Source organism: Aquarana catesbeiana, linkage group LG06 (assembly GCF_042186555.1).
Source record: "Aquarana catesbeiana isolate 2022-GZ linkage group LG06, ASM4218655v1, whole genome shotgun sequence".
Classification (NCBI taxonomy): Eukaryota; Metazoa; Chordata; class Amphibia; order Anura; family Ranidae; genus Aquarana; species Aquarana catesbeiana.
The window spans coordinates 116,012,414-116,035,902 of NC_133329.1; the positions used below are offsets into that span (position 1 = coordinate 116,012,414).

A 23,489-nucleotide genomic window follows, 5' to 3' on the forward strand; every position below is an offset into this window, starting at 1 on the left:
TCTTCCATACCTGTGTACAGGATGAGAGTCCCAGTGGTGCAGATCTACTCCCCTTGCTATGGGAGACAGATTACTGCTGAAAGAGTGAAGGAGCCAACAACATCTCCCTCGCTGCGAGAGGCTATCTTACCTGTCACATGTACACGCTTAACGACAGGCTGCTACAGAAACCTTTGTTTGGCTGGGGCAGCTTTAAACACTACCTGCCTACAAGCCTACAAATTTTTTTTCTGTCATTTCAGTCCTGAGATTTACATAACATTGACAGGCAGCACAGCTAGATTGGTGACCTAATGTTTCTCTCTATGAGGTCATCCCATCTAGTCCCACCTGCACTTTCTTTTGCTTCTATTATGTTGTTGTGCTATCAGCTTGAAACCAGAGCTATCTTAGCTGCTAAACAATTTTTCTTTCTGTCATGCCAGTCCTGAGATCTACACAGCACTGACAGACAGCACAGCCAGATTGGGCACCTAATGTTTTTGTGCTGTGGTTAGAATAGTGTATCTAGGTCACCTCCCTGCCCACAGCCTGTGACTGGACAGTAAGGGAGCATGAGCAGACTGATGAGCTCATCATACTCCTGCTTTCTTTTCCTATCAGCCTGTTTTTTTAATCCATTTGCATTTTGCACAACTGATAGGCTTTCAGTACTGCTCCTTTCTCTCAGTCTATTGAACAAGGTATAACAAGAAGGTAATGCCAAGCTAGATTCAGGAACTTACACTAAATATATTTTAAAATACATTGAATGAATTCAGTTCTAATAGAAATAATTATATAATTGTGTATAAATTGTGGTGACATCCTTTTCCATTTTATTAATTTTCAGCTTCAACTTTTTCGAGAGGGAAAATGTCTTTGTACAGCCTCTGTTATTCCACTGGAGAAATGAAGGAACTTTTCGAATATGAAGCAAAGTATTCTGCTCCTCTTAGTTATGTAAACTTTGTGCTAGCTCTGGCAACCTGCATTTTAGGACTGATTGGCAATGCCATCGTCATTTTTTTCAACGTATTTGTAATGAAGAAACATAAAGCTAAAATCTGGTTCTTGAACCTGGCCATCACCGATTTTGTCTCTCTCCTCTTTTTGCCTCTCCATGCTTCTGCTGTATTACACGGCCACTGGCCCTATGGAAAGCACATCTGTAAGCTGTTTCTGTTTGTTATCTGTGTCAACATGTACACTAGCATTTTCATACTCATAGCCTTAAATCTCAATCGGGTTCTATCTGTCGCAAAGCCAATGTTTCATCGGAAGTTTATCTCGCAGCATGTTTTACGATGGACTTGCATAATGATATGGATGATAACCATATTTGCCAGTGTTCCAGTGTTGGTTTTTAGTGGGGAGTTTAAAATTGGAGACGATAGTTATTGCAGTTTAAATTGTGCTAAAGATGATCATGATGGGGCATTTGACTCTACACATAATTTAACTAAACTTCTAATCTCAGACAAAGAGGTTAAACTAGATGTATACAAAAAGTTCCAATATTTTATTAAGGAATGTTCACCTGAAGAATGCTGCGGGGATGAGAACACTATCACTACTTGGAATAAAATAAAATTCTCATTACAAAGTTTTATTCTTCCTCTCTTGGTGTTTGGCTACTTCATTCCATTCTGTGTTATTATATTTTCCAATATAACTATAGCTTTACAGGCCCGAAAATCCCAGACTGTGAACACCCATCGGCTCTATCAAATAGTCATTACCATCATTATAGTGTACTTTGTCACATGGACACCGCTCATTCTAGGTGAAATCGTACTTTTGGCTGCTGTTAGAAATATGAATTTTATAGTCATGCTTAAAGTCATGACCTTCATGCCACTTCTCTGTACCATTGCCTTTACCAGCTGCTCTTTTAACCCCATAATGTATGTGCTGGTTGGCCAACAAGCAAGGACTGGCCTTGCCGATTTTTTCAGTAGCATAAGCATAAGAAGCAATTAAACTGTATATTTAAAGGACAAGCCTAACTAAAATTAACATTTTAGATGGCATAATCTTCCATTGTCTGAACGAGACTCCTTGTAACATGAGTAGCAGCTGGATAGACAGATCTCATTGCCAGAGACTATGAGAAATATTAGAAATATCTTTTTGGTTCAACCCACATACGTTTACTTAAAGCTGATTTCCGGTACAAAAACTTTTGCTTATATTTATTAATAGGTTAGAGGAAATAAATGTCCTTACAAACCCAGCTATTATCTTGTAAAATTAGCAGTGATATCTTTGCTGTGCTGTACATAGTCTGTGCAGAGAACAGAGATTTTCATGAGATCCAGTAGGTACAACCACTACAGGCTGCCAGCAGAAAACTACAAGGGGCAGATACCAGTCAAGCCAAGTCAAGATACAGTACGATCAACATGCACAAGGAAAGAAAAGGAGCATCAGTGAACAATCCTTATAACAGGAAACTCAAGAAGGCAATGTGCAGAAGTTGTTTCATGCTCGATAATGGAAAAAATAGAAAAAGGACACCATTAGCCCAGATTACAGGTTTCAAATTAAATATCACTTTGTACTATAAAAGATGGAAAAGATGTAATCTTCTTTAGCTTAATTGAATGTGAATTTAAACTAAATAAAACTGTTCATCTTTACTCTATTGAGTCCCATTGTTATATTTCATTGTTTCTCAAATACTTATATTATCAACGTTGAAGAGTCCCAGTCTCCAAATTATTCATTTCAACAAATCTTATATGTGCTTTTAACATTTTTTATGCATATTATTTACCTGTAAGAGCCTCCCTTGTGTAGACATACAAAATCCCTGAGATTGCTGCTGGGTGCCGCCATCTTGGATGTAATGTCAGCTGCCCCAGCACACACCAAGTTGTCACTCTAGTAGTATTCAGTACATAGAATGATAAGCAGTGCTAAACCAGTCCTTCCACAATCTATAGGTACACCACAGTGTCTTTACAATCTTCATGGAGTCCCTCACATTTCCACCAAACGTAAATAACTTCTTCACCAAGGGGTACAGCATATAGAGCAGCTTTAGAGAAATGCAGACCTCTAGGTTATAGGAGGTCAAACGGTATTTCACATCTAGAGTCATGGAAAATAGTAGATGTTCTATCTGCACTAAGGATCATACAATCACATTATACTGTATCTCCTTCAGCTTTTCTGCTCTTTATTATTACCTCTCTCATTGTAACTTAAAAAACTCCAGTTCCCTCAAGCAATCCACCAGAATATGGGCAAAAATCCAATGAAGAGAAAACATAAGGTCCTCTTTATGTTAAATCAGTGTTCACATTCCATAAACTAGAACCGCCATGAAGCAAGGTTTAGCACTACTTATCTTTTTATGTACTATTTTCTATGGATGTGTATGGCATTCTATAAGCATGCTGCTCAAAATATTATGTTTGAGGAAAACGTGGATTTATTTTATTTTTTATACTCAATAGTATTCCTGTTCACTCCACTCCTGGCAGCTTCATAAAAGGTTATGTAGGGAGGTGAGGGCAAGGATTGTGGAGCTGGGCCGTTATAGACAGTAACTATGCATTCCCAAAAGAGGTGTGGGCTATATTGTGCAAGCAGGGAGAGGAATGTGCTAAGCAATTGCACCTTCCTGGACTAGTCAAATTTTCTGGCATGTTCAGAGGCACATTGCTAGTGAATTAAATAATTATTTTTGGAAAAGAAAAATACTGCAAGTAAGGATGTAAGGTCAGGCATAGTCGCCTCCACTGTGTTCTCTGTATAGAATTCCTTTAAAGTGGACCTCTTATTCAAAAATGTAAAAAGCCTATTGTACAAACCCTTCAAACAAATTTAGAAAAGCATCGCAAAGCCTTCCATAGGCCCCGATGACATTAGCTGCCTGTGTCTCTCAGCTGCTTTCTATACATGTGCAATTCACTTTGTTACAAATCAAAATTCAGAAGAAATTTACAAATCACAATAGTAACGAATTTCAACAAATCCAAAATAAATTATAATGAAACAATTAATTTATTCATATTTGTTTGTTTTATTCAGATAACATGATGTGATAGTTTGGGCTTGTTTTAATGTTTGAAGCATCCAAAATACCTTTAACAACATAAAAAATTACCCAAATTGGTTTGGATCCATTTAGGTTTTTTTTGCATTAACATTTTTCATTATTATAATTTAAGCACTACATATGAAATGGAAACATATTGCAATAAATACAGTAAGGCGGAAAAGTGTAAAAAGATTATGATTTCTACTTATTTTGTTTGGGTTGGATAGAGGTGGATCCATCAGAGTCTCAGAATCATAACATAATGAATGAATACAAAATTCATTTCGTTCCATTCAGTACTTCAGGTGCACGCAACTCCAGTCAATAGCATTCAATCAGCTCATTCCATTTATCTTTGTGTGTTGAACTAGCAGGGATGACTTAGAGTACATAAGTAATCTGCTTAAATTGCGAATTAACACGTTAAAACGATTAAAGCCAATCTTCCAAAATAACTTCCAAAAATAAGAATCGTTTCGGAACAACGAATATAAGAAAAAAATCTGAACATACGTAACAAATTCCGAAAACGAATCATACTAACATAATGAATACGAAGAAACAAAATGGTCTGTTTAATAAATTAATCAGAAACTAAACAAATCTTTTCATCGTGCACATCCCTACTGCTTTCTTTGAAGGCAAGTTTATCAGTGCTTTCTGGGCAGCTCTTAGAACGGAAATCTCAGCTCTTGTGAAATTTCACAAGACCTTGTTTACTCCTTCGTAGACTTTTGGAGAAACCATGGAAAAATGTAAGTCATCACACTACAGCTCCAGGTTTAGCACATGAGCTATAGGAGGTGTGGCATAGAATGTGAAGTTGCATGTTGCTATGGTTTAAGCAAAGTAAGTTTTGGTGATGAAATGGCTCTTTTGTTGTTAAAGCCAAAGCAACATGTAGATAATCACATGGCTTGCCAGATGTCATACAGTGCATGTGCGAGATCTAGAAAGAATTTCAGTGATGGGCTAGCCCAAGAAGCAGGAAGAAGATGCTGGCCACTGATATAGTGAGAAAGCAAAATGGCATCATAGGCTTCTGTGGTGCTGTGGGTCAAAGCTGTGGGATCCTAAAACATGTGAGTTAGGGATGGAGGAACTATTAGCTAGCCTCCATGGCAGGTACCCAAAATTTCTGACACTGTGGTACTCTTGGATTGACTTTTCTACTTCAACTAAACCTCAACCCTTCCTATGACAATTTGGAGAATTTCAGCTGTGCTGCTGGTGGCTCTGGTGATCTCCCGGTCATGAGTCCTCCCTTCTCTACTACCTTTTTCAATCAGTTTTTTTGTTCTCCTCCTATTGCTGTATTCAAGGTGCTGGTAGGATCTAGCACCATTAGCAAATTGACGTGACCAATTGTGATGTCATAGCCTATGCCCTGTTTGCCACATGATATCCACTTTGACACGGTGCCCACCCTCATTCATGACGTGCTGGAGTATTTATATTTTATATGAATCGCACTGTGGATTTACTTTTATGTACCAAAGTACCTTCTTTCTCTTCTATTTCTGGTTGAATTCCAAGTCAACATATCTGTATTTGTCTTAAAATCTAATAAAAGTTTATTCTTAAAAAAAACATGTAGGTAAGAGAAAGGATTGTAGTTCATTTATTTTATTGGCAGAACACATTTTTATAGTAGAGAATAAAAATGACAAGGGGGAAGAGGGGGTCCACTTTAAGACAGAAGTCTTTGCAAAAATTAAAACTTTTTTCAAAATACCTATGTGTGAACTGCCTTACCTGCCTAAAACATTGTTATTCTCTTCATTGGACCCCTCATTCCTATTCTGATGACCTCAGTGGGTTAAGGATAAAAAAAAACTATTGTGGCCCAGCTGTTCAACATTTGATAGGTTACACTTCCTGGATAGAGTGGAGACGCATTATAACACCTTTCAGTTTTTTATTGCTGTCTGTAACCCTTTTAGGGAGATGCACCCTCTCTTTGTGTCCTGATTGCTGTTATCATCGAAAGTGAAAGTAAAAGAAAATCCCAAATTTTGGGTTGACATCAGAACAGTGTTGGAAGAGAAATCTTCCAATGGGGACACTAGTTCTAGTTACACCCCAGGATTCTCTAATTTTGGAGGGAATTCTTCTCACTTCCTGTTTTGGCTATGGGGCAGAAAGTGAAGGGAAATCTCCCCTATGAGACATGCATGGCAAAAAAAACTGGCAGCGGTTATAATCCCACTTCCCTTATTCTATTCAAAGCGGAAGAAAAAAATTGCCTTTAGTTGCACTTTAGGCTTGAGAATGGATGGTGATTGAGCGTACTGATAATGATATCTCTTTGTTCTGTCCACCAGTCAGCAAGTTTTTGTTAGAACCAGGCCATAGATCCTGCCAGTAAATCTGTTATTTTTCAACTCCCTTTAACAGACCAAGCTGTCCAACAGAAGTGGCAGTTAGAGGATTGAGGCAAATTATTTACCACTGACAACAGTACATACAATGGTCAGCTTTTAGTCATTAATGTAAATCCATTATCCAAAAGGGATAAAAAAAAAAAGGGTTAGTTGGAGTTTGGCTTTTATTTGTTAGTCAAGTCCATCTAAATCTAACACTTCTCCTCAGATTGACAATACTGCTGTCCAAAGGTATCTTCATTGCTCTTTTATAGAGAGTGGAGACACTCAAAGACAGGATGTGGTCTTATCTACAGGTGAGATTAAAAGTCATATGCCTAAAAAAAGAAAGCAAATGCAGCCTCCACATTTATGGAATTGTAAACTGCACTATATGATATTTATCTTTTGGGATTATTACCACTTTAAGATATACCCTAGTGACACAATCCTGCCCCCTAACCTACTTGTTGGATAGTAAAGGAGCAGTAAAAGATTGATGAGGTAATTTCTCTGCTCACTCTCCTCTCTCCTTCTGCCCAGGTGTTCCTTTACAGCATATCTGCATGCAGCTTACCTGATTGACTTTTATGCTGTGTACACACGATCGGATTTTCCGACAACAAATCCGTGGATTTATTTCCGACGGATGTTGGCTGAAACTTGTCTTGCATACACACGGTAGCACAAATGTCGGAAATTCCGAATGATAACGCAGTGACGTACAACACGTACGACAAGCCGAGAAAATTGAAGTGCGGCTCTTCTGCTTGATTCCGAGCATGCATGGAATTTTGTGCGTCACAATTGTGTACACACGATCGAAATTTCCGACAACGGATTTTGTTGTCGGAAAATATGAGAACCAGCTCTCAAATTTTTGTTGTCAGAAATTCCGACAACAAATGTCCGATGGAGCCTACACACGGTCGGAATTTCCGACAACAAGCTCACATCGAACATTTGTTGTCGGAAATTCCGATCGTCTGTACGCGGCATAAGTCTACTATACAGGAGAATGAATAGGGTTCATACCAAGCTTAAAGAGAAGTATGTTTTTTGTTTTTTTTTAATTCTTACCTAGGTGGATGCAGCATCGGTCCAATGCTGCATCTGTCCCCTGCCGGCTCTAACACTAACAACCGAGTGATCAAACACTGCAGATCGCTCGGTTCTCAGAGCTCTCTGCTCTGACCCCCCCTCCCAGCGCTCACTGAAGCACTGGGCTGTGGAGTGGGCGGAAGCGTCCGGGTGCTGGTCCAGGCATGTGGGCGATCCCGACTTCATTGTCCCAATCTTGCCCAAGCCTGGACTGGCTCTCTGACGTCAGCTGGCAGCTGACTTTAGCCCGCTGTCTGCTGAAAACGGGTCACAGGAGTGCAAAACGAGCTGCACTCATGTGATCCACAGGAGAAGTACAGCCAAATGAGCTTTGGCTGTACTTCTCCTTTAATTCAGATACTTACGCTAGTAGCATTAAAAAAAAGATACATTTAATAAATTGATAATATATACATAAACAGATAAAGAGTATTCCTGCGCTACCATATATGGGGAAAGGAGAGAAGATCAAGAGAGTGTAACACTGGGAAAAGCCGCCTACACCGAATGGGGTACAACCTGCCCCTATATGTTAGATAAATAAGTAAAAGTGTGGTGCTGCGCTAATCCTTAAAAAACATATGCGGGTATGTGAAAAATCTAAGTAAAATACCAGTGTAAGTGTATCACAATCTTTGTAGTGTCTCTGAGGTATTAATAATAAGATACGTGGTAAATCAACATATGAAAAAATGTTTGTGCTAAATAGTCATAAATAGAATAACAGTATCTGGCTAAAAATTATATATGTGCATAGTGCAGCTAGGCACACAACAAACAAGCGTACATAAAGTGACTGGTTCTCAAACAAAATAAAGGTGACAGTTTAACTGGAACCATGTGATATTAAGCAAACAAAGTCCACAAATGAACGTGCACGGGAAAGTGATCCACTTAAATCTAATTATAAAGTCCAAAAAATGTCTATGAAAAGTGATCCACTTGGAGCTGATTAAAGTGACTGAATACAATGGTGGTGTTTCTTCATGCAACACGGTACATAGTGGTGGGCAGTGGCCCCTTACCTGAAGGTAATGGGGTACTCGCATTAGCCAATTTTGGGTATGGCAGCCCTTAACTAGTGGAACCACAGCATCAACCAGTAGTGGGGGCGGCAATAATTAGGTCTTATCCTGGCTTGTCTCCTCTGGGGACATACGTCTCTCCAAGTAGTGTCCCAGGGTCACCGAGATAAAAAATCAAAGGAAGATCCCACAATGGTGTGATTTCGTTTGGCACAAAATCATATTTTATTAAAGCAAATCAAAATACTCACATTAAAAACAATAGTGCTGAGTGGAGATCCGATGAGCGGCGAGCTCGTAACACTAGTCGAAAATGGAGTGCCTGTCCTGTCCCTACGCGTGACGTCACGACCCAAGTGACTTCATCAGGGAATGAATACATAACTGCATTAATTGTTTGTATCTGCCTGAAGTCAGGGACATTTTGTACAGCAGGAAGCTTTAAAATATGGTATTAACCTGTTAGTCTAGTACAGCTAGCAATAATGGTATGTGTACTTTGTTACAATGAAGCCAATTCATTAGGAACAATGTATGATTGCACCTGATTGCCTAATTAATGTGCCAGCACAAGTCAATTAAAGTGCACAGAAGAACGTTCACAGCTGCGGGAGCTCTGGATTGATAAAACGTAAAAGTGTGCAATTGTGCACATAAATGTTACTAAATACCTTACATCTAAAGAGATGCTTTTTCCTGGTTTATTACACATCAGTAGAGCTAGGATCATGCGACTGGACTGGAGGATCATGGGATTGCTCTTTGAAGTGATCGACAAAGCTAACTCTGTCAGCTTAGCTTCCTTTGAACCCAATTGCAATATTAACTCTATTGATTTTTTATCAACGTAAACATTCCTTTGGCACATGTCAGTTTTCTGGATGCCTCATGTAATTTTTTTATGAAGGAACGTCTCACTTACCATCACTGATGCCATGTATAAAAATTCCAATGCGGTACAATGGCAGGAACTGTGGGGATCACGCCATCGCCACCACATTATTATTGCAGGATGTCAACAACACACAATTTGGGTTGGTTTGTTTGGGATTTGGGTTTTCACTGGAAGCTGCATGTGATTTTCAGCTTGTAAGTGCAATTTATTAATATAGTTTAGTTGTAGTTTTGGTGTGAACTTTTTATTCTATTTTTTTGATTTCTGTCAATTGTTTTACCAGGTTCATAGGCATTCTGTTACATAAATAGTATATGTTAAGTACACATTACAGAGGTCAGGATAATAGTTGCAACTTCCCTCCTCTTCCCCATACCCTTTTCCTTTGCCTATAAGGACCTACTAGATTTCTTTTACCTGGTTGGCAAAAAGTAAAGGACTAGGATTCTAATGCACTGATTACTGACCTAAATACCTATCACGTATACTTTGTCTATTTTTTGTCAAATACATTGACCCAAGTTAACATGACTAATGTATATTATTACATCAGTCATGTTAAAGCGGTTATAAAGGTTATCTTTTGAGGAAGCAGCGTAGGAAGACCTAAAAGAGGTCAAGTGAGGTTAGGAAGGTAGTAGAGGAAGATCAGGGGTGTAGGGAGATGGGATGAGGCAGGAGTGCAGAAATAGCAAAGGGAAAGGTACTGAGGTCATCCCATCTAGTCCCGCCTGCACTTTCTTTTGCTTCTATTAAGTTGTGGTGCTATCAGCTTGAAACCAGAGCTATCTTAGCTACTAAACAATTTTTCTTTCTGTCATTCCAGTCCTGAGATCTACACAGCACTGACAGACAGCACAGCCAGGTTGGGCACCTAATATTTTTATGCTGTAGTTAGAATAGTACATCTAAGTCACCCCCCTGCCAGCAGCCTGTGACTGGACAATTGGGAGCATGAGCAGACTAATGAGCTTTTACTCCTGCTTTCTTTTCCTATCAGCTGGTACTTTGAAAGCCATTTGCATTTAGCACAACTGATTGGCTCTTAGTACTGCGGCTTTCTCCCAGTCTATTGTACAAGGAATAAAAAGATGGTGATACCAAGACTTCAGTTCTAATAGCAATAATTATGAGATTTTGTAATAAGTGTGGTGACATCCTTTTCCATTTTATTAATTTTCAGCTTCAACTTTTCAAGAGGGGAAAATGTCTTTGTACAGTCCCTGTTATTCAACTGGTGAATTTATGGAACTTATTGAATATCAAGCAAAGTATTCTGCTCCTCTTTGTAAAGTTTGTGCTAGCTCTGGCAACCAGTGTCATAGGACTGATTGGCAATGCCATTGTCAATCTAAAATCTGGTTCTTGAACCTGGCCATCACCGATTTTGTCTTATTGCCTCTCTACATCTTTGCTATATTGCACGGTCACTGGCCCTACGGAAAACACATCTGTAGGCTGTTTCTCTTTGTTATCTGTGTCAGCATGTACGCTAGCATTTTCATTCTCACAGCATTAAATCTCATCCGGGTTCTGTAGGTGGCAAAACCAATGTTTCATTGTATGTTTATATCGCAACGTGTTTCACAATGGACCTGTATAACAATATGGATGATAACCATATTTACCAGTCTCCCAGTGCTGGTTTTCAGTGGGGAGATTAAAATTGGAGAGGATAGTTATTGCACTTTAAATCGTGCTAAAGACAATGATGATGGGACATTTGACCCTACATGTAATTTAACTGATCCTCTAAGCTTAGAAAAGTAGTTCCACAAATTTATTAAGTAATGTTCACCTGAAGAATGCTATGGTGATGAAAACACGCTCACTACTTGAAATAACATAAGATTTTCCTTGTCAAAAGTTTATTGAGTATACAATATTATAAAGATACATAAAGTAAGTTTACAAGGATCTATAAAGTAAGCTCATTGTTTTACAGTAGGGTTTATATAGGTAAATATCATGAAATTTCAAATATTAAACATTGGGTTCACGTAAACCTAAATTAAAGATATATATCATTTCCTTAGTTACTTTTGTAGGTATTTAAATGATTTATACCTACTATACATATTGTTTACAGGTAGAGTGTATATAGGTCAAATAAATTCTGATAATGAGCTTTAATCGTAAGGTGGAGAAAAGAGAAAGAAAAAAAAGGGTAGAAAGGTAGAGGTATGGTCCACAAGGTTGTCCCGCTCGTCAGTTTAATATTCTTTTTAGTTCTCTTTGAAGCCTTAGAATGGGTGTCTCTGTAAGTCATTTAATCTGTTACCATGGCAACAGGACAGAGTCATTGAGGTTTGACAGGAACTGTTGTTTTATCCAAGGATGCCAAAGTTTTTCAAATTTTGGAATTTGATTTTGATCGATGGCTACCATCTTAGCATGGGACATTGTATTATTCATTCTGTGAATTGTTTCTGCTAGTACCAATGTAGGAGATTTCCATGCCTTGGCCACTGTTTGTTTTGCAGCCGTTATTAGTTGGATCATAAGTTTGAATTGAGAGAGTGTTAACCATTCCGGTTTTAGATTTAGTAAAGTTATATATGGATCTGGTTGTATTATTTTTTTAAATATTTTAGATGCAATCACGAAGACTTCCTTCCAGAAGGTTTGGATTACTGGGCACGTCCACTATATGTGTAAATGTGTGCCTATTTCTGGGCATCCTCGAAAACAAAGAGCTAAGGTATTAGGTGAATATTTTGCCACTCTAGCAGGTGCAAGGTACCAGCGAGTTAGGACTTTATAATTTGTCTCCAGTGCTAAGATGTTGGGTGAAGATGACTTAGATGTGAGCCATATGTTAGACCAGTCCGTGTCTTCTAAAGTTCGTCCCAGGTCCTCCTCTTACCTCTGAACGTAAGAGGGTCTATTAAGATTTGCTACTCCATATAATTGATTATAAAGTGATGAAATTGTACCTTTAGCAAATGGATCTTTTGTACAGATTGATTCAAAAATGGATAATTGGGATAATGGTGTATCCCCCTTTAGGAATGGTGTATAGAAATTTTTGATTTGGAGATATCTAAATATCTCAGAGTTTGGTAGATCATATTTTTCTCTAAGCGATGGGAATGAAAGGAATGATTTAGATGCTATGAAGTCATTTAGTGCCTGAATGCCTGATGTTGTCCAAGCTTTAAAAGAATTTGGGTAGATCCATGCCGGATAAAAGGCCGGATTTCTGATAAAAGAAAGGAGAGGATTGTGTGGAGATTGTAACTGATATTTGGTTTTTAGTTTATCCCAGAGAGATAAGCAGTGTTTAGTTATGGGATTATGAATTTTAAAGCGGTCTTTAGGATCAAGCCATAATAAGTTTGATATTATTGGGGGTCATTTTCTGAAGCCTCTATAAATACCCATAATGGGATTTCCTGTTTTGCATGGTATTTGGACAGACTGGCCAAATGTGCTGCTCTGTAGTAGTTAGTAAAATTAGGGTATCCCAGGCCTCCTTTATTTTTGGGAAGATGTAGTGTGTGTATAGGTATACGTGGTTTAGAAGAGCCCCATATAAACAAAGTTGCTCTTTTTTGTACTATTCTCAAAAAATAGGAAGGAATTGGAATAGGGAGGACTCTGAATAGATAAAGCAATTTGGGTAGAATAGTCATTTTGATTGCATTAATCTTCCCTATCCAGGATAAAGGAAGTTGCGACCATTGTTTTATTAGATTTGTGAACTGTCTTAATACAGGAGGATAATTGGTTGAGAATAAGTCAGAATGAGATGCTGTTAAATGAATTCCAAGATATGGGATTGATTTTTCTGCCCATGTGAATGGGAGTGCAGCCCTAGCCGGGATCAATTCCATGTTTGTAAGTGAAATATTAAGCACTAGGCATTTCTTAGGATTAATCATAAGGCCATATAGGGCTGCAAATCCATCAAGAGCTGGTATTAAGTTAGGACCAGAGACCTGTGGTGATGATAGAAAAAGTAATATATCGTCTGCAAATATACATAATTTGTGTGTAATACCTCCTACTTCAATGCCAGTTATAGTTTGGTTTGTTCTGATGTATTGGGCCATGGGTTCGAGTATAAGGGCAAATAATAAGGGAGATAATGGGCAACCCTGTCGGGTACCTCTTTCGATATTAAAGGCATCAGATTTGTATCTAGCATATTTTATATAGGCTTTGGGTTTATTATATAATGCTTTGATCCATGTTAAAAAGTAGGGTCCAAAACCCCATTTTTGTAATGAATATTGCATATATTGCCAGGATACTGTGTCAAATGCCCTCTTAATATCGAGAGATAGAAAACATAAAGGGATTTTCAGTTTTTTAGCAATATGTGCCAATAACACTGCCCTGCGTATATTATCGCCTGCCTGTCTATTTGGCATGAAGCCTACTTGATCTCTATGTATTAATTTTCCTATAATGCTATTGAGGCGTTTTGCTATTATTTTTGCTAATAATTTAATATCAAGGTTTAATATCAGTCTTCACGAGTGAATCCGGGGGCTTCAGTAACCAAAACTGCAGTGTTTATCCTCATGACACAACACAGGAAGCACCTACATGGTTAACAGAGGACGGAATTAAAATTAGACTTGAGAAACTTAACATTAATAAATCACCGGGACCAGATGGCTTGCATCCGAGGGTACTTAGGGAACTCAGTCAGGTGATTGCCAGACCGTTGTTCCTAATTTTTACAGACAGTCTATTGACTGGAATGGTACCAGCTGATTGGAGAAAAGCCAATGTAGCACCAATATTTAAAAAGGGCCCAAAAAACATCCCTGGGAATTACAGACCAGTTAGCCTAACATCAATAGTATGTAAACTCTTGGAGGGGATGATAAGGGACTATATACAAGATTTTAGTAATAAGAATGATATCATTAGCAGTAATCAGCATGGATTCATGAAGAATCGTTCTTGCCAAACCAATCTATTAACCTTCTATGAGGAGGTGAGTTGCCATCTAGATAAAGGAAGGCCCGTAGACGTGGTGTATCTGGATTTTGCAAAAGCATTTGACACAGTTCCCCATAAACGTTTACTGTACAAAATAAGGTGCGTTGGCATGGACCATAGGGTGAGTACATGGATTGAAAACTGGCTACAAGGGCGTGTTCAGAGGGTGGTGATAAATGGGGAGTACTCAGAATGGTCAGGGGTGGGTAGTGGGGTCCCCCAGGGTTCTGTGCTGGGACCAATCCTATTTAATTTGTTCATAAACGACCTGGAGGATGGGATAAACAGTTCCATCTCTGTATTTGCAGACGATACTAAGCTAAGCAGGGTAATAACTTCTCCGCAGGATGTGGAAATCTTGCAAAAAGACCTGAACAAATTAATGGGGTGGGCGACTACATGGCAAATGAGGTTCAATGTAGAAAAATGTAAAATAATGCATTTGGGTGGCAAAAATATGAATGCAATCTATACACTGGGGGGAGAACCTCTGGGGGAATCTAGGATGGAAAAGGACTTGGGGGTCCTAGTGGATGATAGGCTCAGCAATGGCATGCAATGCCAAGCTGCTGCTAATAAAGCAAACAGAATATTGGCATGCATTAAAAGGGGGATCAACTGCAGAGATAAAACAATAATTCTCCCGCTCTACAAGACTCTGGTCCGGCCGCACCTGGAGTATGCTGTCCAGTTCTGGGCACCAGTCCTCAGGAGGGACATACTGGAAATGGAGCGAGTACAAAGAAGGGCAACAAAGCTAATAAAGGGTCTGGAGGATCTTAGTTATGAGGAAAGGTTGCGAGCACTGAACTTATTCTCTCTGGAGAAGAGACGCTTGAGAGGGGATATGATTTCAATTTACAAATACTGTACTGGTGACCCCACAATAGGGATAAAACTTTTTCGCAGAAGAGAGTTTAATAAGACTCGTGGCCACTCATTACAATTAGAAGAAAAGAGGTTTAACCTTAAACTACGTAGAGGGTTCTTTACTGTAAGAGCGGCACATAATCACACACATAGGTCTTTTTTCAACCTCACCTACTATGTAACTAGTAGATTTGTTAGTTGAATTTAATGCCCGAGCCAAATATGTACCTGGTTTGTTTGTATTCATGTAGAAATTGTGTTTGGAGCGTTTGAGGGATTTATCAACTGACTCAGTGAGAAATAGATCATATTCCAATCTAGATTTTTCCAGATGAGATTTTGTTCTCTGAGATGGATTATCTTGGAATGATATGTAGGCTGCATTAAAATTGAGTTCTAGTTTTTTTGCTAGATTTTTGCGTTCCCGTTTAAATAGTGCCATTTGTCTTTGTATTGTACCACGCAAGACAGGCTTATGAGCTTCCCACAGTGTTATTGGGGAGATGTCTGTTGTATTATTAATTGATATGTATTCCTTTAAAGCTTGTTCAATGGCCATCTGATGTAGTGGGTGTTTGAGCATTATGTCCGGTAAGTACCACGTTGGGTCATGCGCTTTTGGTATGGCTGAGGCTATAGTAGTGTATACTGCATTATGGTCAGACCACGGAATCGGAATTATATCTGATGCAATAATTTCTGGTAACATTCCTATTGTTAGAAAAATATGATCTATTCTGGTGAAGGTTTGATGAGGGTGCGAGAAATAAGTGAATTTCTTTTTCATTGGGTTACTTTCTCTCCACGAATCTACCAGATTGTATTTGGAAAGAAGTTGAGAAAAAGGTAATCTAGAGGTTATTATGGATGGTGTAAAAGGTGATTTATCTAGAAATGGCAGGAGGACCTGGTTCGAATCCCCACACATTATCACTGTTCCTATTTTGTGTGTATTAATCACTTGTAATATATGTGAGAGGAATGGTGTAGGTTGTTTGTTAGGAGCGTAGTAGGAAATCACCGTGATTGCTGTATCCATTATATAACCCATGAGTATCAGGTATCTACCTTCTGGGTCTTTAATTTCTGATGATAAGGTGAATGGTGTGGATCGGTGAAATGCAATTAGAGTTCTCCTTTGCTTGGTACAGCCAGAAGCCGTGTAAATTTGTTGATAAAAAGGAGAAATATATTTTGGAGTAGAATCTTTGGTGAAGTGTGTTTCTTGGAGGCATACTATGTGAGCCTTCTTGTTATGGAAAGTACGGAAGGCTTTGGTCCTTTTTTGAGGGACATTTATTCCCTGAACATTCAGGGAAAGTATATTCAGTGGTGCCATGGCAACAGATCAAATAGTTTTGACTTACTTTTTGTTATGCAGAGCTGACTGCGCAGATCAACCTGTGTGGACTGAAGAGATGAAAAGATAGAAAAGAAACCAATGAATTCTGGAGTAAAGAGTAAACAAAAAACATATAGAGATTAGATGATACATTGTATAAATTATTTTTTGCAAGTAATCACAATTTACCCGTGAAAGAGAATAAATATCTCTCTCAGGGGAATAAGTGCCTTCGTCATACTCCCACATAATATGGTTGGGAGAATGAGGAGGGCTAATGGGGGTACACGGATCTTCCGCTTACAGGAGAGAAGTGCTATGTCAAAAGACATCAAAATGATGATTCATTAATTGGAGTGCAGAATATAGTTTTTGTTGAAATTATTTATTCCAGGGTGGTTGTATATGGTTAGTCTTGCCCTAGGCTAAATAATTCAGTTAGAAAGGTACTGTTAATAACTTTGGTATTGATGAAGATAGTTTGAATTATTTTGGGGTTTTAACCCTTTTAGAGTAAACAATTACATATTTTATTCATATGTAACTGTTTAGATATGTTACCTCATAAAATTGAGGTTGTATTGCTTCAGATTAGAATAAACAAAAACATAATTCTAGGAACTAGTTAGGTAATAATATATTTGTTTTAAGAAAAGAAAGAAAAAGCTTCCATTACTTCTGGATTATTGAACATATTTGTCCTAAAAAGTAATAAATCTATTGTTATTACCTGATAATATATAACTGAACAAGAATTTCCTTATTTCACTTATATATTCTAAGGCTATATGAATCAGAAGCAATAAGAAATATAACTGGAATGTAACATGATCCCACACAGTGTGTGACTATCAGAATGCAGTTACATTCAGTTATAAATACAGGTTTTTTATAGAGAACCATCTCTTAGTATAATAAATGAAGAGATATCAGGAATTAGGATGTCAGTCCATTGAATCTTCTTGGTCCATGGATGATGTGGCATAACGGCCTCTTTTGTGAGAATGATGATTCCCATTTTGTTCTGAAATTTTCTGGGTGCTGCCTGAAGGTGAAGATGATGCCATTCTTCTGCGTGTGGGAGAGTTGCTGCTTGTGGGTTCTGTCAGATTTAATTTTAAAAGGGTTTGTTGTAGTTCATCTGCTGATCTGCTTCTGTAAATTGTACTTTGGTAGTTAAATCTGACTGAAAAGGGGAAACCCCATTGATACATAATGTTGTGGCGTTGCAGTTTCATTAGTTGGGGTTTCATGGATCGTCTTTTAGTAATAGTAAGTTGGGATAGGTCAGCAAAAATTTGATAATTGTGTCCTTGAAAATTAAGTTCCTTTTTTTCTCTTGCAGCAATTAGTATTTGTTCTTTCGTTCTGTAATAATGAAATTTTGTGATTATATCACGTGGGGGTCCATCTTTCTTTTTGGCTGTGAGGGCTCTGTGTACTCTGTCCAGTTCTAAACGTTCAATAGGGATATCTGGCTTTAGTTCTTGTAATAGAGCAGTAATAGTAGATTGCAGGTCTGTCACAGTTTCAGGTATTCCCCTTATGCGCAAGTTTGAACGTCTGGCTCTATTTTCGTAATCTTCGAGCTTAGCTTGAAGTATTAAATTCTCTTCTTTTAATTGTTCCAATTCTGTTATATTTTCTTGGGTTGTAATTTCAATTTCATCCATTTTTATTTCTAAGGCTGCGGTGCGGTTTCCCAGCTCTCTTATTTCTTTGGTTAGGCTGTTTGTTATTTGGTCTGAGGTTTGTTTTAAAGCCTTATGAAGCATCTTTTCAAATTGTAATAATATTACTGGGGATGCTGAGGAGGCTTGTGGAGAAGTTTGTGAGAGGATTTGTTCTGTATCTGACTCAAATGGAGAGTCTTGCTGTGACATTTTCTGTCTGTGAGAGCGCCCTGATGCTGTATCTTGTGAGGTGACTGGAGCTGCTTTAGTTGCAGTGAGTGCCTGTGAGCTCTTTGTGAGGTGATTTTTATTTCTGCCACGGTTTCCTCCCAGTACCATATTTCCTGCCCAAACTTTCACAGTTTGTTCCCTGGGGCAAAAAGGTTCAAATGGATACCTTTTGAGCCTGCAGGCTCCGCTTTGTCCTTCTCTTCTCTCCTCAGCGGTGTGGAGCTCTAACAATGCATGTCGGCTCCGCTAGGCTCCGCCCATCTCCCCCCGAAATAACATAAGATTTTCAATACAATATTTTACTGTTCCTTTCTTGGTGATTAGCTATTTCATTTCATTCTGTGTTATTATATTTTCCAATATAACCATAGCGAAATACCAAATAGTCATTACCATCATTATAATGTACTTTGTCACATGGACACTGCTCATTCTAGGTCAAATCATTTTTTGACTGCTGTTAGAAATATGTATTTAGTAGTCACGTCTAAAGTCATTACCTTCATGTCCTTCCTCTCTACCATTGCCTATACTAGCTGCTCATTTTTGTTGGCGGACAGGCAAGGGCCAGACTTGACGATTTCTTAAAGAGGAACTGAAGGATCAATACTCACCTGTGCAATGGTCCCTCGTCGCACAGGAGGCCGTCATCCCCCATAATGTTCTGGTTAGTCAACGGGCAAGGGCCAGCCTTGCAGATTTCTTCAATAGTATAAGCATAATAAAATGATAAAAAATTGTTTTTAGAGGGCAAGCCTAAGCAAACAAAAAATGTTAGTTCTTAGAAGGCAGAATCCTCCATTGTTTGGATGAGACCCCTTGTAACATGAGCAGCAGGTGGATGGACGTATCTTTTTGCCAAAGGCTATAGACAGAGAGATATAAGAAATTTTTGGTTCAACCCACATACATTGGTTTAAAGCTGAATTTTGGAGGGCGCATGTGCGCGGCTTTCAAGATGGCCACGTGAACCGAGAGCTGCGCACCCAACGGGCCATTTCAAGCCTCTTGCGGCGGCCCTGTGAGCTCACAACCCGGTGGTTCGGGGTGTCCTGACCTTGGAAAACCTCCAGCATCCTTAGATTGCAGGTGGCAGTGATCACCGTGACCGCTCCTTTGCAGTCTACAACAAAATGACGGCAGCCCCAGCACCGGCACAAGGCGTCAGAGCCTCGGGCACCCATAAGCTGGCGGGCAGCCCCCCACAGCAGCAGTGAGTAAATCTCCCCAACAGCACCAGTCACCTGCCTCCACTGAGTCCCTGATAGAGAAGACCTTAGAGGACTTGCTGTCCTCACAGCCCCTGCAGTCTCCTGGCCTTCTTCAATGCTTCTGGGCCTATGGACAGCCCCCTCCTCCTTGAGGAGGGCGATCATCATACCCTGTTTGCCAAATTTTCAGAGCTTCTGGAGCAAGGCCTTACCAGAGCAGTGCAGCAGATTACCACTACTATTAAGGCTGATCTGCAGGGGTTGGGAGCCAGAATTGAATCTGTTGAACATAAGCTGGAAACCACTGTAGCTCGCACAAATCAGAATACTGGCTGCATTGAGAGCATGCAGCAACAGCTTGAGCAAACACTGGCCAAAATAGATGATTTGGAGAATAGGTCCCACAGGTATAATTTTAGCATTTGCGGGGTTCCTGTGACTGTGAAAGACATAGACAATACAGTGCATACCTTTATGTCAGAACTTCTGCCAGACCTGCCTGACCATCCCCTGGACCTAGATAGGGCCCATCATGCTCTACAACCTCTGCGACCAGACGGGCTTCCACGTGACTTCCCATCACTACAAAACCAAGGAATTGGTCATGCAAAAGTCTCTTTCTCTCCTGGGACACACGTGACTTTGAAAAAGCTCATGCGTGCAAATTGCGTCGTCACGGCAAACAAGAAACTTGCGGGTCACACTGGTCCTCGAGTAGATCCAGTCACCATAGCCTCCATCAGCGCTGACCACCATCCACGCCTGCCAACCCAGCTCTGGTTCCACCCTCTGGGAAGTTGCATCCTTCCAGGACACTCCTATCCAGCAGTGAGCAGCCACAAACGTGTTTGGTTCCATCAGGAGAGAGCGGCTCGGTTCCACCCGCGGATCGCGGAACCTTTCCACCTCCTGTCAGCATGCCAGCTGGTCTGGCATCTCTGACACATGAAGCACGGAGTCCAGCTCTCCATCTTCCCGCTGAGCGTTGCCTCCATCTCCTCCTCACGCACGTTCAGCTGTCCTCTACATGCCGGTGAGCGAGTCTCCCATTCGGCTGAAGCACAGCAGGGACATTGGCGCCTCTCCTGCTGTGAGGGTTTTTCCCCCACACTTGGATGCCGTCAGCTCCCCGTTGCTCTGAAGACCTCTAGTGACACCGTAAGCCATTTAATTTCCCTTTCATCTCTCTCCACCTCTTCTTGCATTGGCAACAGGATTTGTTCATATATGTACTATTGAATAAACTAATCATGTTTACGTTCCACTGCCTGTTGTGAGACTGCCTTCTCTGTCAGGCCATCGAGCGCTGGATCATTTTATTGTATATTGTTTTATCCATATCCTCCAGTTATGGCCGTTGTCCAGCTGCACTGGGTCTAGACCCCATATTACCAACTGTGACCCCTTCTTACCCTCAAGTGGCCACGTTTTAGCGCAGGTGACTTTTGCTATCTATCTCCTGGGACACACGGTACAAGTATTTGGAGATATTTCTCCATATACGGCCCAGAAGCGTAGATCATTTAAGCCTGTATTGGAGGTTCTGAAGCGCAAATCCCTTAAATACAGATGGGCTTTTCCTTTCTGTTTGTCCTTCACCTTGGCTAATCGCCAGTATTCCTTCGCTACATTTAAGTAAGGCGAAGATCTGTTGCTGCGTCTGGGTCTGATCTCCAATGATGGCTCCTCACCCAAGTCTTCCTCTCGCTGGAATGCTGACCGTGATGCGCAGCCGGCTCGCCCCATTTCCCTATTGTGGCATCCGGCCCCGTGGCCGCACTCCTGCCCCTAAACCACCCTGAAACCCCTACTTGGGCTTCTCGTCCAAGGAAAGGGGTACTATTTCTCTACAGTTGCTGACTGATTTTCCTTTTACCACCGGACCTGTGCATCCCGTCTGGGCCTCGCATTTTAAGCCTCTTGGGACATATTACACCAATTTAATTTACACCTTTTTCACCACATTACTGAAAGCTCTGACTCCTTCCCTGTCAGGTCAGGTTATCTTTGGTGGGGATACTAATCTCCCTCTGGACTTAAGTCTGGACAAATCCAAGCCAACCCGGGGGACTCTTAAACGACCGCCTAAATCTGGTACGAAAATTGTATACTTTTAATTTAGTAGACGCCTGGCGTGAAGTCAATCCCTCTGTTCGTGACTATACCTTCTTTTCAGCTCCACACGCAACTTATTCTCGTATTGATCACATTTTTGTTTCCTGTGCTCTGATTCCCAGTATTGGCAAGGCCTCTATTAGAGCGGTCGCATGGTCTGATCATTCCCTAGTGTCTGTATCACTGTCGTCACTATTTATCCCCCCACGCAGCCTCAGTGGCGGCTTAATAAATCTTTACTGTCCCATGAATGTTGGTGCGAGGACATTCAAATGTGTTTAAGGCAATATTTTCAGGACAACTTATCAGATGATGTATCGTCGGTAGCTGTGTGGGCCGCTCAAAATTATTCAAACGTCCTCTCAACTTAATGAGGCGCGACGGGAACGTATTCAGAATCTCGACCGTAAATTGCACTCACTACTCCAATGGAACAAACGTTCTTCTGAGTCCTTCATCCTCCAACAAATAGACCAGACAAGGCTAGAGCTTAATCTAGAGTTGACAACGCGAGCTGAAAAGAGCGTTCGTCAGGTCTCAACATGATTTTACATGCATAAAGATAAAACTGGCTCCCTACTTGCCCATAAGTTGAACCCGAAACTCTGCACTAGAGCAGTTCCAAAATTGCGTTGCCCAGATGGTTCTTATTCTCAAATCCCTAGTAAAGTTCTCAAATCATTCCACAAATTTTATTCTTTGCTATATAAGGCTACGGTGGGAGCAGACCCCTGGTCTCACGCTGCTTACTTGGCAAATCTCCATCTTCCTGAAATCTCCCCTGAGCATAGCAAAATGGGTTTGGAGCCTGGTCCCGATGGGTTTCCAGCCCTGTACTACCACAAATTTCAAGAGTCACTAATCCTGCATTTGGTACATTATTTTGATGCCCTACAGGATGGAGCCCCCCTAGATCCCCCCTCTCAGATGGCATATATCTCAATTATACTGAAACCGCAGAAAGATCTGGGGAGGTGGGAAATGATTGCCCTATATCTCTCATAGATAATGATCTCAAATTGTTTACTAAAGTGCTTCCTTCATTCCTCACTATGTCCATAAAGATCAGGTGGGCTTCATCCTGGGCAGGCAGGGTTCCGGATCAGATTCGGAGAGCTATTTATCTGATCTCCATTATGCGGTAAGATTGGGGGGGGCGCCCCTCGGGAGGGACTTTTGTTATCATTAGACCTAGAGAAGGCCTTCAATTCGGTCTCATGGCCGTATATGTTTGAAGTGTTGAAGAGTTGGGGTTTTGGTCCATGGTTCCTTAGTGTCTTGGGAAATCTGTATTCGTCCCCACACACAACAGTTATGCCCTGTACACCCGACAGGATTTTCCAATGGAAAATGTGTGATAGGACCTTGTTGTCGGAAATTCCGACCGTGTGTAGGCTCCATCACACATTTTCCATAGGAATTTCTGACACACAAAGTTTGAGAGCTTTGTCGGAAAAATCCATGGATTTTGTTGTCGGAATGTCCGATCAATGTCCGACCGTGTGTACAGGGCATTAGGCTTGCAGGCTTCCATTCGGACCCCATTGAAATCTCCAGGGGTACTTGTTAGGGATGCCCTCTTTCCCCATTGCTTTTCACTATCACGAAAGAGACACTTGCGGTGGCCATCAGAGACAACCCGAATAATAAAGGCGTTACTTTTGGAACTCGGGAACA

General features: G+C 40.3%; 1 protein-coding gene and 1 pseudogene across 1 annotated transcript; both read left to right on the forward strand.

The window, feature by feature from the left end:
• The first annotated feature begins 855 nt into the window (after window positions 1-855).
• LOC141147669 (chemerin-like receptor 1) lies at window positions 856-2,502 on the forward strand. Its single transcript, XM_073634883.1, has one exon. The coding sequence runs from the start codon at window positions 856-858 to the stop codon at window positions 1,960-1,962; it is 1,107 nt and encodes a 368-aa protein (XP_073490984.1). The 3' UTR covers window positions 1,963-2,502.
• Window positions 2,503-10,620: 8,118 nt separating this feature from the next.
• LOC141148040 (uncharacterized) lies at window positions 10,621-19,216 on the forward strand (annotated as a pseudogene).
• Window positions 19,217-23,489: the final 4,273 nt, after the last annotated feature.

Coding starts and splice junctions, on each gene's coding strand:
- LOC141147669 (XM_073634883.1), top strand. CDS start 856: ATGTCTTTGTACAGCCTCTGTTATTCCACTGGAGAAATGAAGGAACTT.